We start from the raw sequence: 16,886 nt of genomic DNA, 5'->3' as shown, positions 1-16,886 counted from the left end.
AGCCACGATATTTTCTGAAAAATCCCTTAATATTTTTTTCTCCTGAGAAGCTGTGAGGCCTCAGGAACAAATGTAAACAATGGTTATCTGCTGCTGTGGAATGCAACAGGTGCATCTGGGATTGGTCCATGTTGATGTTTCTAATTAATGGCCAATCACAGTCAGCTGGCTCAGACTCTCTCTCTGAGCCACAAGCCTTTGTTATCATTCTTCTTCTTTTTCTATTCTTAGCTAGCCTTCTGATGAAATCCTTTCTTCTATTCTTTTAGTATAGTTTTAATATAATATATATGATAAAATAATAAATCAGCCTTCTGAAACATGGGGTCAGATCCTCCTCTCTTCCCTCATCCTGGGACCCCTGTGAACACAGTCACAATACAACATTGCAGAGGGGGTAATTAGCACACAAACACTTCAAGTTCCATCCAAACCCACCAGCTCAGTTTGTGTCATGGTTCTTCCACAAATTTACCAGCATTTACCATCTATGAAAACATTCCTGCCACAAAGGAAGCAATTACAAAATCACTGCAAGTTTTCCTCTTGCTTAGGAATTTTATTTTCATATCCAGTTTTTAGGATTCATTATAGCCTACTATAAAATGCCAAAAGGCATTCAACTTGTCAGTGCCCATAAATAATGACAGATTCATGTTCAAGTATATTTACATATCAATTACTTAGGACTCAATACTACACATGCTCTTGAAAAATATTTTACTTTTGGTTATAAATCAAGACAATTCAATTATGCATTTTAAATGCATAATTGTCCTCTCATTTTCATAAATATTGTCAATATGCTATCAGTCTGTAAAAGTGCCTCAGTGAAATGAAAGAATGACTTTTCAATATTTTAAGTGTTTTAAAAGATGAATAGTCATTTCATATTAATTCTGCAATACTGAAAAGGCACATTAGAAAAGAATCCTTGCTATAGTTCTATCAGTCTGTATTTTCTCACCAATGCAGAGCTAATAAAAATGTGGGGAAATTCCTAAATTTCTCTTATAAACTCAAAACCTACAAGATCTTTAAAAGAACCATAACCTGCTCCATTGTCTAAAGGCAAAATACTTGTACAAATTTCTGAGACAAAAACCACAATATGCTTTTGTGAACTTTACCCACCTTTTCAAGACATTTCCATGCCCTAATAGGTATTTTGTACCCCCACAAACTGTCATTTTATGAGAATAATCTTAAACTTCAAGAGTCAAGACATCATTGCTCTTACAGAATTACCACTTACAGTTTTACACAGCTTTATGTTTATGTTTCCTCTCTGAAACACAGAAAGAAAGCTCCAGACCATTCACTGGCTCCAAGGCAGGATCAACTCTCCCTGAAATTTCCTAGATAATTGCTTATTTTGCTAGCCTTTAAAACCTTGTGGTGCTGGATAGTGTCTAAATTCCCCACATAAACTGCTGTAGGACTCCAATACCTTTTTTGGCTGCAGTATTTTGAGAACAGCTACCCTGTACAGCCACATTTCTTTGCTGCTCTTTAACCCTTATTTCCTGCCCGAGGCAGTCACTGACCTGCACCACCAGGCAGATTGCTCAGGTTAACTGAAGGCTCCTTCACCTTTCTGCGTCTTTCAACCCTTGAATCATTTGTATATTTGAAATCAGAGAAAAGGTGGCTCTCTACCTACCTGTTTACTCCCCCTCAGGACTAAAAGGCTCCTCTATTGTGCTAATAGGAGATAATACTAAGATAATGTAGCAAGATCCAGCTTCCAAAAACTATGTGGAATTTTTCAATGATTGATTAGACAACATCCTACAGAAATGTCAAAATTTCTAGCAAAAAATTACAACAGGTTAATTTATTATGATTTTCTTTTTAAAATTTTAATATTGCACTTTAACAAAACCAGCGCTGAGCACTAAACTGCCAGGAGGAGGGGGCTCTGTAAAAACCAGTGAGGATCAGTGATAACTGTTATGATTTTCATAGCCAAACTATTTAATTTTTGATCAATCTTTGTAGATGGCAGATGAGGGGGCTAACACCCGGGGAACAGTGCAGAGCAGGGCAGTACATTGTGCACTGGAGCAGCTCCTCAGCCGCAGAGTTTGGAGTTCCCAAACCACAGTATGATGCTTCACCCTTCTTCTTTACACAAGGTGTAAAGAATTTCCATGCTGTGCAAAGAAGAGCTGGCTAATGAAGTGGGTAAAGGGTTCATGGTATGTGAATGAGAAAGCAAAGAGATTCCTAATGAGGCTGTAAGAACAGGGTTCTGAAATGACACAAAATCTGACAATTTAAACAAATTCAGTGCTAACACTCTATTTTATGTCTGCAACTGAATCTTATTTACATTTCCCTTTTTTCTCCAAAATTATATGCCCATGACATAGACTGCATGTGTGATAGGGAAGGTTATCTGTTCCTACTGATTTATGGGTTTGCATTATTGTAACACTGAGAAATCAGTGAAATGCAGCAAACTGCCCACAGCCAGCCTATGCTCTAAGCATGAGGAAGTTCCCTATCACAGAAATGTGGCATTTGGAATTCTTGCATTTTTAAAGCTTTCCCCTTGAGCAGGTCATTGTTCAAAGCTGCAGAGTGAGAGCAAACAGTCCAGAACCACACAAATAGAGTTACTACACCCCAATCTGCCTGAATGATTTCAGATGTTTTGAATGGTCTGAACTGAGCTAGCACACTCAATTTTAAATTAATTACCCAAAATAAAGACCAAATTCATTATACATGGCAATTTTATTTTTATTTCTGAAATCTAAGAAAAGAATATCCCAAATTTTTCCTCTTAGTATAATGTTATCCCTTCTGTTGCCACATAACAGACTGCAAATGTTAAGAAAGCTAATGCTAAAAATCCCTGAAGCCAAAAGGATAAGCTGGTGATAAAAATGTCTTGTATAATAAGGATGTATAAACTGTATTATTTTCACACCAAACACAGCTGGGAAAGAAGTGAATTGCAAAGTTATGGTTTAATGATATCCTCTTTCAGAATTCTGGTCACTCTCTCAGATGCCTGGAAAACAAAACCTCTGCCTGACACACAACAGTGAAACACATCAGTGCCAATTATGTGTGGGCACAGAGATACATCTGAACATGAACAGGCAAAGCAAGGTAACAGGAATGATTGTCTAGTCCATATAATTAAGACAATAATCTGAATTTGGACTAGATAATTGCTTAAGGAAAAAAAAGTGAAGTCTTGTGTGGGTTTGATATTAATTATTCCCTGGATATGAGCTAACAGATGTCAATATGGAATAGTTCCTCCTGAGAAACGTTTGTCTTTCTGTCAATAGCACTTTGCCTAAATAACAAGTCAACAGTTGTTAACATCAATTGCTTTGGTGAGTCTTTAGTCATATCATCAATGACAGGCTTCAAAAAAGCAACTTTAGTGGGAAAAGGAGAAAAAGAACAACAAACCATTTTGGCCTTTAGTTGCCTGTGTTTCAGTGACACTTCCTAATAGGACTCCACTGCTAAGATCAGGGCTAGAGTGTGCTGATGGTAAAAAAAAAACTTGCTTACAGTTGAGTTGGCTTTTGTGTGAGTTTGTGAGGCCAGGTTCTGGTAGCAGGGTGGCTTCTGTGAGCAGCTGCCAGGAGCTTCCCATGTCTGATGGAGCCATCAGCTCTGCAATGGAGCCTGAGCCCATCAGGGACAGTAGCATCACCTCTGGGATAACAGAGTTAAGAAGGGCAAGGAAAACTGCAAAACAGCAGCTGGAGAGAGGACTGAGAATAAGAGAGGAACAGCCCTGCAGTGAAGGAGGAAGGGCAGGAACTGCCCCAGGTGCCAGGGCCAAGATTCCTCTGCAGCCCATGGAGATCCAGGAAAGAGCAGATACTTCTTTCAGCTTTAGCCTTTCCAAAAAACCTTGCTGAATCCTACAAAGAGTCATCATATGGTAACCATGTCTTCAGCATGAACAAAAACAGGTGCTTGTTTTTGGAGCTTGACAAGGATGTGAGAGTGCTCACAGATGAGGACTCTGTGGGGATGCCTGGAGCAGGAATTCACACATTCAAGGAAGAGCCAGGCACCACCCAGAACCTCAGAAACACCAAAGGCAACAACCACTTCCACTTCACTGTGGGACAAAGGGGGATAAATGAAGCTCCTGCAGTGTCTCCCAGCAACCTGAACTGCCAGAATTGAGCGATCTTTCCCTTTCCTGCTAGTATCTAAAAACAGGGAAGACTACATTTTCTACCAGAGCAGATGCACAGCGCCAACTTATAGAAATAAGACAGGCAGGAAGAAGGAAAAGAATAAAGAAAGAAAAAAAGCAATTGGAATTTAGACAGTGAATAGAAAGGAATTCAGAACCATTGCAACGACCTGTCTAACCTAGGAAGTATTGGATATGGCAGACAGCAAACAAGACCAGCAGAGTGTAAAAAGGGTCACTGGCTCCAGGGACAGCATTTCCATCCAAAAGCCAGTGGATCACCTTTTGCAACAAAACCCCTTACACTATTTTCTTTTTCCCCAAGAATTATAGAAACTGACAGCTGACAGATTAAACCAGCAGCAAACCAACCCAGATCTTCACTTTTCCCAAAAAACAATATCCTCTGTTTCGCTAAATCAAATCATGGCTTACCTTGATTTGTTTATTTTCTTTGTCTGAGAGAGAGGAAGGGTTGTGTGGTTTTTTGGTTTTTGGGTTTGTTCGTTTGGGTTTTTTTGTCATTTTAAAGACAACTAAAGAGGGAGAAAAAGATCTTTTTCAGAGTGCAGTTGAACCTTTCCTTCTGGAAGGTTTCATCTTCTCCAATGTCCTTAACTCTGCCAGCACAACTAAAAACCAGCAATTCTCCATATTACAGCCCTGTGAACTTTTTTTTTTTGTTTCTTTAGTCTCCAGACATTTGGATATTTACAAAAAATTAACTGAATCTCAAGTTCCCAAGAACAAATTTTTATCTGATCAAACAAAGTGGGAATCAAGTTAAAGGCCACAGGGAAATGACTGACCAGATACAACCTGTGAATGCTGCATTAGCCACAGAGACTCTTGGGACTGAAACCCTACCAATAGTTAAGAAAAGAGAGGATTCATCCAATTTTCTGATTATATATTAGTGAGCTAATGGACACGGTGTATCAGGAGAAGAAATAACAGACATTTGCTGTATTTTCTGAACAGAATGAAATAAACCATGAAATGTTTTGCCTTCTGCATCTTCAGCCAGTCAATCCCAGGAATGGCACAGCCCCAGCATAAATGCCTAATTCAGGTCCTTTCCATGCTCCTTTTTGCTTTCTCTCAGTAGCAGAGCTCCCCTAGTCCTGGTGCATGCAGTTGGAAATAGTTAAGCACTAACATATAATCAGAATGGGTAATAGAAGGATATAACAGAAGTCAAATGTTGGGCACGCAGATGTTCTATAGCTGAGAGCTGCTAGAATGCCTTTTTGTTTTAAAATTGTTTAAACTCAGTCAGCTTCATCACCAATGTTTATCTGAGACCTTGCTGCACCTGCTTCTCTACCACTAACACAAGTTTCAGAACTAAATTACATCTCAGGCAAACCCAGATCATCACACCAAGCAAACACTGCAGAACAACTCAAACAACTCAAACAACAAACACTTGAGACATCAAGGTACCAGGTACTTATAAAATATGCAGGGAGAGTTGCAACTGCAAAGAGCTTACAGTATAAAGTCGACCTGTGCTTATCTTGTACTGTAAATTTCCTTCCTAATTTTGCCTTGAAATGTTGCTGCAAACAATACCCACCTCTATTTGAAAAGCCACAGTATTTTGTCACTTTCTGCTGCACAGAGCATACAATTAGAGCAATGTAATTGTCACAGGAAGGTGGCATTTAGAAGCCAATATCACATCACAATGAACATGAGGAAAATGACTGGAATCACAGCAAACATGAGATAAAGGGGATGAAGCCAGAGCCACAAAAAGAAGCAATATGTTGAAATAGGGGCTTCAGCTGTGATGTTTAGGTGCAGGAGATGGGAAAGATGATCAAAGCCCTCCAACAGATTCCCATTAGTAAAAATATCAGCAGCAAGGAAGCTCTGGCTGCACACAAAAGCAGAGCTGCACGTTGGCAGGATGGGCAGCTGGCACTGCTCCAGAGCCCACGCCTGATCAATATTCTCTCAGCAGATACTCCAGTTCTGCCTGCAGAGGGGACCAGTGACCTCAACACACATCTCTAGAAATAACTTCTACTCAGTACACACACACTAATGTCTTCTCCTCTTGCTCAAAACAGAAAAGAGCAACTGCAGCTCCATCTGCAAAAGGAAGTGTCAGAACGTTCCAGCCTGGGAACGTTAATTAAATACAGATTATCCTGCAGTGCAGAGTCAGATATTTTAGAAACCTTGAGTTTAAAAGAGTACAAATCAGCCCTTGGAATTAGCTATTTGCTTAATTTTCCCATTTTTCTCCTCAGTCTATTGTGGTACAACACTATTAAGAATGCTATTTTAAACATCTAAATCTCACAAACTCCATTTCAGGAGTGAGGTGCTCTGAGTTCAGCACTGCAATGCCCAGCATTAGCACACCTGCACTCCTGTGCTGAACTGCCTTGAGAAAGTTCACACTCACAACTCACCAGCCAGCCTGAGTACGGATCAGGAGCTGAAAAGTCTCTCCAGTGGTTCCTATTGAATTAATTTTCCTCCCAGATCAGCCCTTTAGGAACTCACTCTCAGTGTTCTCATCATGATCTGGGTTTTTCTGTGAACTATTCATGGTCCTACTCAGCCCTGCTGCTGCACAGGGAAGCTCCCAGTCCAAACCCAACATTTTTACCTTGGGATCAGCAGTCAGCAGTTTGAATGCTTGATAGACTTGTGCTTCCTTCACACCTCCTCCCAGATCCAAGAAGTTGGCTGGCTTTCCACCATTCAGGGATATTATATCACATGTTGCCATTGCCAGTCCAGCTCCATTGACTGTAATTGCAAACATCAAAGTGCTTATAATTCACACAGATGAGATTTGTGAAAAGGCTTCAAATGTATTAGCACAACCCCAGAACATGGCTCAAAATGTTACACAGTCATTTCTAATTACTAGTAGCTATCCAAGGACATCCAATGCAACAAATAATTCAAAATCTGGTGCAAACACACCAACATTTAGGTTTTTTTAGTGCTTAGACGTTCATCTTCCTTTAAGCATGTATGAGCACTGGAATAATAATTGTGGCAATGCAGAACCTTCTGATTTTATTAAAAATAAAGAGACATAAAAACTTCTTGAAATAGTGAAGGACAAATTGACTCTTTAAGCTCCCCTCCCATCACTCTGATAGTAGTGGATGTTTTGTATTACTGCATCACAGATAACTAATTTTGGGGACAGACCTCAGATGTTCCTGAAACATCTTATTTCAGATTTGCACCGGTCTAGAAACATTTCCATGGATAGGAAGATCTAAACTGGGAAAAGTGATGAGAATTATGTGTCCCCTTTATGTTGTTCCTATTGGACAAATGCTCCTGTGTCAACCAGAATACAGACCACTAAAAAAATAGCATAATGTTGGCAATTATTATTTGGGTTTTGGGACATTTTGGTTGTTTTTTTTAATTGAGATTGAAGTCTCACTGCCATTTACTGAATCAGCTGCAACACATTATCAGAATCTTGTAGATTTGCCAATATATCTCAGCCAATATAAATGCTGGGCATTTTCTCACCAAGTCAAAAAAAATTACCTAATTCAATTAGATTAATAACAAAATGTTGAATTGGCTAAAAGAATTTGTACAAAATGAAAATTATTTAGAGCACAGCTGATTCTTCTACTTATCTCTTCTAAACAGCAGAGTAATTTCTGTTCTACAGAAACTTCAGGAAAATAAAAAACTGGATTTCCAAGCAGATGCTTTAGCAGCTTTCCTTAAAGGGAAATGGAGTTTAATATTCAATTGTAACTGGGAATGTCACCTTTATAAAAACATACTTTTCAAGTGCCTTTTGAGTAACAAACTCTTATTTTTTAAAATTAATGATTAGGTTTTGATTACTTATTTTGTTTTAATTACTGGAAAGACCAATTACATCAGGTTACAAAGTCAGAAATTGAGTTTTTAAAGCTTAGCGTGCCTTCTCTCTGACACCACTGCTTGTGTGCTGTGGCCATCAGCACAGTTTGCACACAATTTTAGTTTCATTCCTGTAGGAACTTGTGGAAGGACAGACAAAACTGCAGAAACACTCAGTAAAACAAACTGAAATTCTGTAAAGGGTGACCTGAATGTCAGATGTAAACAAAGTCTATACACTGAACAAGCATAAATTTGTTTTCAAATGTCTTTTGGATGTATTTGTTCTTACCAAAGCAAGCAATGTTTCCATCCAGTCCTATATATTTTAAGTCATATTTGGCAGCTTCATTCTCTATGGGCTCATTTTCAGACTTGTCATCCATGGCAAATATTTCTCTTTGCCTAAATTCTGCGTTGTCATCAAAGTTTATCTTGGCATCGAAGCAAACAACTGGAGGAGAGAATAAAACAACACCCAGGAATTTAGAGTTTACAGTCAGCCAGAGCTCCTGAAATATTGCAGCTCCTCCAGCAGAGAGGGGAGGCTGCTTTGGGAATTTGGGAATGATGCTGCCTCCAGCACAGGAGCAGCTGAAGGTCCAGCACTGAGTCCAGCAGGAAAGGACAGGTTCTACATAAATCCTCTGCTAGAAAAGGCACAGCAAGATCTCCACAGCACACAGGAAGATTTTCTGTGTTTGCTGCAAACAAAGATCCTGTATGTTAGGAGGGCAGTTTTTGTGATTTGGACAGGTGGGCTGCAGCAATGACACAGGAGAGTTTACCTTCCATATGTTGAAAGAATAACAGATATAACAGGCAACACCAACCCAAAGCCATGCAGTCATTCAGAGTTGAGCAACACAAAATGCTTTCCTTAGCCATATTTTGACATTCCTGATGTTGTTAACTATACATGCATTATTTCATTAAAGAGCTTAAAAAACCCGAAACAAATATGTTAAAAATGACCAAAACATTACTTTTAAATAAAGAAAATTAGGAAAGTAAATACAAACCTTCTCATCGATATCAACATCCACTATGGTTATAAAAACAAATTAAGAGGTTGCTAAATCTGACTACATGAAATAAAAGATACAAAGGACTGGCCAGCAGGCCCAGTATTCCCATAAACACAGCAGCAACAGAAATGCCTGTAGAGTGCTATTTGCCTATTTTCTGACTCATTATTTCTATGGGTTTGCATAGGCAAATGCCTCATTAGATTAAAATGTTCTAAGCAAATGTAAGACTCTATACTTATCATATTACTATGCAAGTAATTTCCCTTGTACTATGTTCAGATTATAATTACTGACTTAAGCATAATTGATTTCTCAAGACAAACCAATCAAATCTAAGTGCCTTTAAATGCTGTGTCCACAAAAATCTAATAGTTTTTCTATCTGCTGGTGGTTTTTATTCACATTGCCACTGGGACATGTCCATGGTACTGTGCACGTGTTCTTGAGCATTGCACACATCTGGAGGTCAATGACAATTAAGAGGACAATTTTAGTCTGGTGGAAATGTAACTCTGTTCAATATACAGTTTCTTAACTTAGGAAAAAATAGCTAAGGAAACAGCAAATAAAACATTTACACAAGTAGGAGAGTCTCAGCTGTATATCTTGATTTGCATTGGGGTTTGGTTTTTTGATGTTGATTTAAAAAAAGAATTAATATTTGACTTGTAACTGATAACAGATTAAATTAAAGCTATCAAATTTCACTTCGGTGACTGCAGTTTCAGAAAATTATTCATGAGTGTGCATAATAAATCTCTTGGAAGAATCCAGATCTTACCTGGTCAATCATCATGTGAGAATGTGCCAAAAAGTAGAAATATCTGCAGTTCCTAATATGCTTCTAATGCACTAGAGCTGCTCTAATTAATTTTTTAGCAATGAAATAATATAATTTTTCTTCTTCAAGCTTTCAGGTGCTTAAATTTGCTAAGCCCACTCAAAGCTAGAGTACAACTGCAGTTTCAGAGTTGTTTACCTTACACACAAACATCCTCCATGTCACATTAATAGAAACTCTTTTCTACAGAACATTCATCTTTAACAAAGGCCATGCTGTACAAAGTAGAAGCAAAAACATGTATTAATATTTATCAAACCATTTTCACTATCTAAAGCACATTGTTATATGTATGATAGACTATACAAATAGATTTTTCTTCCAAACAAATATCAAAGAATGCTCCAACACTTGTATTCATGAAGTACTGTTGTTTTTGTTAGCAGTGTAGGATTTTTGTCATCTGCCAATTCAACAGTTTACACTGAGAGCAAACAAAACAAAAACAAATAACAAAAAAGGGGAAGTTTCAGGCTTCTGACCCATTAGTGTTACCAAGTAATTTGCTAGGATATTAAACAAGGAAATACATACAACCTGATGGAAATCCACACAAGTGATAAACACAAGACACAGCAAGAAGTAAATCCATCTGAACCATTACTTTGACAAGAATCATGGGATTCATACAGAGACTTCTATTTTGTCATTAGGAAGAGCTGCATTAAGCTACTCAAATGTTCTTCCATTTGTTTTATCTTTATTCTTCTTTAAAGACATTTCAGATGGAGAAACTGCTAGCAAAAAAGGAATAAGCACAGGCAGATTCCTGTGCATTTCTCTGAGCAAGAAGCCTTTCACAGCTTGAAACCCACTCTGTTTCTGCTCCTCAGCTTCCTGGATGCAAACCACATGGGGAAAAACCTCAGAGAAAACAACACAAAAACTCCTACCATGCCTCAGATTAAGCCCTGCTCACTAAATATGCACAGCCATTCCAGGAGAGCTAACTTGGTAACTCATCCAAATCTGTATTTCCACAGAGCCACCTCCAGCAAGGATGCAAGGTGAGTGCCACCATGGCTCTTTTCAATCTTTAAGGACCACATTTTATTTCTTCTCATACTTTCTGTCCTCTCCCTCACTTGTCTCTTCTTGCACACCAATTTCTCCTCTTGGTACACACTAAATAAGCTTCAGCACCTCAGTGAAATGGAAGAGTGAGGAGGTAACTGTGATCCCCCTGGATCAGCCCTACCCTATTTTATTATCCCACAGGCACCTTTAGTTCCTCTGCTCCTCACCTTTGTCCAAGCTACTTGAAGGAAAGGTTTTGGCTGGAATACCAACTGTTACAATGAGGTGAGAGCTAATTCAGCTCCTCAGTTTTACCCTACACCTCCTCAACCCTGTAGTCATGGTGCAGGAAGATCAATGACCCTTCTTCTTCCCAAAGGATGTGGCCAAGTGTCTGTCTCAGCTGAAATTTGTCCTGTGCTCCAGTAGACTGCAAAGTTATGCACTTTAAAGTTTTAATTATCCCTATGAATGCAGACATAAAAGAACAACTTTCTTTCCAAACAATCTCAGTAATTCTATGTGGTGGTTTGACCAGGAAGAAGTGGGAATCAACATACACACAAAAAAACTCAAAAAAAACCTCCACAAAACAAAACCAAGAAAACCCCAACTTTGAACTTGAGCAGAAGAGCAGAAAATGTTCCTGTCTCTCACCAAGCAGAACATGTAGAAGCCAATACTTCCAGTATTGGATGGAACAATAAAAGGTATTGAAATATAAAATCTGCCAAGGGAATATTTATGAATATTGTTTAAATTACATTACAAAATGAAATTAATGCAAAGCTGCTGCTACATCCTTCTATGCAATTTAATTTATAGTTTGCATAAATAAAGAATTATAATGCATTCATTTGTTTCCTTCAGTTTCTTACCTTGCCCTTCTGGAGTTTCACCAAAGGGGTTGACTTCAACCTGAGTGGCATCAATTTCCAAGAAAAGATTATACAGCTTCTTAATTTGATCTGCTGCCTAAATGTGATCAAATGATTTACAATTACCACACAGAAAAATAAAAGTTCATGTTTGCAAGGCAAAGGTAGACCATTATTGATTATTTTTAAAGTATTACATTGCACAGTAATTCTAGATAATTACTGCTTTTATTTCTGTTTTCTTAACCATATTCATATAGTCACTTGTGCTGTTACAGTGCAGCATTATGATACTGTGTAAGATTTAGTAAATGTGCATTTAAAGACTATACAAACTGGAGATTTTGTACAAAATAGACAGTGCAATTACTATGAAAAGTTTAATTCGGGAAGTGACTGAAGGCACCAGCATAATGAAATGTTCTCTGGTACACCAAGATCTGAATTGCATTCACATTAATCAGTCTAAAGTCACAAACCACAAAGTAGTTTGTGCTCTCTGGTGACTTAAAAAAAAAAAATCTATTTCTCCTTCCTATATCAGTCTGAAATTCTTTTCTTGAAGAATTCACATCTGAAGCCTGCTTGTTTACTCATGACAAGATACTCTTGCTCATTCCCTACTACTCCTCACCATCTATCCCCATGCCCAATTCCATGGCTGAAAATATCACCACTGACTACTAATTTCCAAGTCTTTTGTTCTTTTAATATTTCTCCACTAATAGAACTACTTAAAAACAGCAACATGAATGTGTATTAAAAAATCCCTCTGGTTCATTACACACTGTGAACCTATTAGCTGAAATAAGTTTGCAGATGAAGTGCACTAATAAAGAACCACTCCATTTTTTTCCTCTCATTACTGATCAACTAACTGAAGTACACAACCCAAAAAATACTTAGGACCTCTCCTGATAAGTGAAATGAATTAGAATAAAGAAAGCATAAGTCAGCTTTCCCCTATGAGGTCAGTCATGAAAAAGAAAACATCACAAGTGGAAAGACTCAACCCCAATCCCAGCTCTGCCCAGAGAGGATGTGGAGTCCCCATTCCTGGAAATGTTCCAGGCTGGGCTGGATGGGGTTTGAGTGGCCTGATCTAGGGGAAGGTGCCCCTGCCCAGGGCAGGGTGGTTGAAACTGGATGTTCTTTAAGGTCCCTTCCAACGTACATTAATCTGTGATTCTGTGATAAGATTCTTTAGAGAGTCCCAGTTGGGAAGCAGCACAAATTCCTTTGGACGCCTGCCCTCCTCAAGAGTTATCAAAGCATTCTCAGTGGGTTTGACCCTAAAAAACCCATCAGTTGTAAATGTGCAGCAGCTTCCTTGGCACAAACCCTCAGGCTGACAAAGCACCCCAAGAGCATGGGGGGAGCTCTCAGCAGTGACACTGGGGAGGCAGCACCACCATGACCCCACACTGGCTCTGGGCCACCTGGAAAGCTGCTGCTGCCACAGTGCTCTCTGCAATGGCACCAGAACACCAGAATCACTTCACTTTTATTAAAGGCTGCTCCATCTTTCAGCACCTCTCTGAATCAGGCAGCTTAATGTCAACGCTTCCCTTTCTCAGGGTCTATAAGAACTGAGCCTCTTCAAGCAGAAAATCCCAGCCTAGAACTAGAGAATGTATAAGTAAATACCAGGATTTGTCTGGATAAAAAGGATGTCCCTGTGCTTCAGTAAATTCCTTTTAGTTGACTACACGAGGGAAGAAATGCATTCCAGCAGCATTATTTAAATGTGTTGTTTAAAAGTCCATACATATTTGCTGTTAATTATTAAGTACCAGAACTCTTCAAGGGTTGAAAGGTTCTACATAATCATTCCTCCTCATTATATATACAGCTAAATCTTCAAATGTGTGTTAATCAACTTAATCATTATGCATTTGTTAATTGCATGTTAGGATAGAAAAGAATTAAAACTGCTGAATTAAAAATAAAGTAGTTCTACAAAAATGAGTTTCATACTGCAGAAAAAAAACAGGCCAGCTTAAATGAGCTCTTTTCTGTCCAAAATGATGCACATAGGCAAATATATATATTCAAAATATATATGTACAGAAAAGAGATACTGAAAACACAACATGCTGTCAGCCTTTTGTTTTTGAGTTGAAAAATAAAAAAAATTTAAAAGGTTCCAATCACAAAGCCAGACACACTTTTATTTCTCCTCATTTTAAGGGCTAATTTTCAAAATCAGCTCTACCCATGCCATTTACAGAGCGCCAGTGGAATTCCAGTGAAAACAAAGGAATCCCACATGGGGAAACAGCATGTTGCCATCAACTGCTAAAAAGAGAAGGGACTCACACTTTAAAACCAGAAGGAGCTTATTCAAAATGCTAAAGCCTAATGACAATTACATAGAGTAATTTAGTATTTAGAATGTCAAAATGATCCTGATTTAATGGACACTTGGCCTTTCCAAGTGGCCTTTCCTATTGGAAAACATTTAACATAGAGCTGGGCTAAAAAGCCCTCAGCCTAAAGCCAGAGGGGGGAGTCGAGTTACCTGCTGCTGCAAAGGTCCTTGGAATCCCAAATTTTTTGCCATCTGCAATGCCTGATGATCCTTTATGCCTTCAAAAATATCTATTTCCTCCTGCAACAGTAACATGCATGAATATAACTAAATATTCAATCAGAATGGAGGGTTATAGCTTCAAAAGGAAAACACTTGGTGTACATGTGCAAATTAGTAATTAAAGCCTGGCTGTTTGCCAAGGCTCCCTGAGACTGAGGCTACAGCAGCTGCCTATAGGGGATGTTATAATTACCACACTGACTATGAAACAGTCCTTCCAAAAAATATATAATTCTTCAGGGTGGCATGCTGACAAGAGAATGTGACACCAGTTTTCACTTTTAATTACTGTACAGATGGCATTGACGAATATTTAGTCTGTTAATTTTTATGACATATTCTGGAATATTTTCAAGGCAATGAGTGTCACTGGCCAGTAACACCGTGAAGTTTATATGATTTTTTTAAGTGCACATTAAATATTTTTACAATTTTTTGAATAATTATACTTGATAGTATCAATTATTTTCTCAGCTGAATAGCTTGTCTACTCATTATCATGCCACAGTAACTTAAAAAATACTTCAGTGTAGTCACCATTAAGAAAGCAATTACAAAAGTTGTATTTCAGATGCAAAAGTCTTGCAGGTACAAAAAAATAATTAACAACTCTGTCAATTAGAGAAAAACAGCCACAGAAACAATAAGTGTATTGGCACCAACCCACCTGTGAAAAAACAGTGTACCTTACTGAAAGTAAAATTCACTCATAAAACATTTCAGATATTAAGTTTAACATATCACATAACAGGCAGGTTTAAGATCTTTTTCTAATTGAAAAATTCTAGTAAAATCAGATGTTAAATATGCTTCATTTACTAGATGATGGGTATGATCCTGTATTTGATGAAACACTATTTTTATGGTTCTTCTTGTCTCCTTTTTACAGAGAAGAAGGAAAAATGGGAGGAGAAAGGGGGGAAAATATTCTTTTGGATAACTGACAGAGAAAAATGTTATTGCAGAACATTACTCCAATACCTTAAAGATAAGTTCTGGGCTAGTTACTGCAACTTCTTCTATGTCCATACCACCTTGTGGACTGCCAACCATGACAGGTCCATTGCAGGCTCTGTCCATCAGAATGGCAAAGTATGTTTCCCTGGAAATATCCAGTGCTTCTGCAACCATCACCTAAAATGCAGAGAGGGAAGAAAAGAAAACATTAGTGCTTCTGACTCATCCTTCTGCTTTGCCTTAAAATGCAGCAGTTTGATACTTGCTACCCTGAAGAGAAACACTGGTTTCACTGCTTTTACTGCACTACTACAACCCTGTGACCTTTCTCCCTTTTTCAATCTGAAAGTGAAGTAGCCACCTCTGCAATTTAATTAGAATTACATTCTTCCTTAAGAGAACTACTAATTCCCATCTTTCAATGGAAGTGGTAGAAATCAGGAAAATCACTTCCCAAGTATTAATATAATTAAGAAGGATTAAATGGCAACATCTTTCTAGCAAGGTCTGTTTCTGAAGTGACAGTTTTGAACAATGACTGCAGACAATGATCATCACTGAATAAACCACAAGGAGAAATTCATTCTCTCAGTCAGCAGATCCAAGAGGCATTTTTGTACCTGCAGCCCTAAAACTCTGCCTACCTGGCACAAGGTGCTCCATCAAATGAGTATTTCTGGGTTTTCATAGTTCAAGGGCTATAAACAAGAAAGATGCACTATACTTTCACCCAAGTCACATTTCTGACAGTCTGTTCCAGAGTACATAAGAAAGAATGTAGGGACTTTCTGCCAGGTAGTAGGTATTAGAGGAGAAAAAAATTGTAAGAAACAAGAAATCAAATAAAGCCATCAGTGCTCAGAATTGAAGGAAAGATGAAATTTCTTTATGGTGTTTTTGACTTGGAAGAAATTTGCTTTATAGTAATTTTGTTTCTTTCTACTTTTACCTCACTTTATTCACACAACACAAGGGGATGTAAAGGAATAGTTCAAATAAACAACTGTTCAAAAGGAAACTAAAGAAAGAGGGTGAAAGAGAGAACCAAGAATGCAGAAAACTACTGTACTACTTAAAAGCATCTGCCTATTTTAGTCTACTACAGAGGGATGCTAAAAGACAACTTCAGAGACATAGCTTGGCTACCTGCCAAGCTTTGTCAAATTAACAAGCAAGGGTAGGGAAAGCATCCTTGATTTGCTACTATTTTTACCTGCATCCATGCTTTCCCCTTCTTACATATCCTGCATCAATGTATCTGAAAAATGTGAGTCAGTTGCTTTAGACATAAGTCAGATAAAACCAACTGGTCCTACTGGATCTTGTCAGAGCTGTTCAGTTTCCACAGAGTTCAGGGTCAGGGCCAGACTTGGGATGGGAATACACTCCACAAGTTTTGAGGAATACATTTGCAGGCACAGCAGGTGGAACTAACATTATTAAATCAGGTATTTTCAACTGAGACTTCCAGCCTGAGTGATTGTCCTCATGTTGCTAATTAACAATGTCAACATCATCG

General features: G+C 38.2%; 1 protein-coding gene across 2 annotated transcripts in view; it reads right to left on the bottom strand.

Moving 5' to 3' along the window:
• The window catches only part of SUCLG2 (succinate-CoA ligase GDP-forming subunit beta), a 105,178-nt gene that overhangs the window by 39,064 nt on the left and 49,228 nt on the right, over window positions 1-16,886 (bottom strand). For both annotated transcript variants that reach the window (XR_009419231.1, XM_059480034.1), the window contains exons 5-9: window positions 15,392-15,544; window positions 14,339-14,428; window positions 11,818-11,914; window positions 8,343-8,504; window positions 6,810-6,952 (exon numbers count right to left, since the gene is read on the bottom strand). Coding sequence is in view for 1 of the 2 variants with exons in the window: in XM_059480034.1 (XP_059336017.1) it covers window positions 6,810-6,952; window positions 8,343-8,504; window positions 11,818-11,914; window positions 14,339-14,428; window positions 15,392-15,544 (645 nt within the window). In the remaining variant the exon portion in view is untranslated. The remainder of the gene's footprint in view (window positions 1-6,809; window positions 6,953-8,342; window positions 8,505-11,817; window positions 11,915-14,338; window positions 14,429-15,391; window positions 15,545-16,886) is intronic.

The sequence above is a fragment of the Ammospiza nelsoni genome, chromosome 11 (genome assembly GCF_027579445.1).
Source record: "Ammospiza nelsoni isolate bAmmNel1 chromosome 11, bAmmNel1.pri, whole genome shotgun sequence".
NCBI lineage: Eukaryota > Metazoa > Chordata > Aves > Passeriformes > Passerellidae > Ammospiza > Ammospiza nelsoni.
The sequence above is the reverse complement of the archived record's forward strand: the minus strand, read 5'-3'. Positions and strand labels throughout refer to the sequence as shown.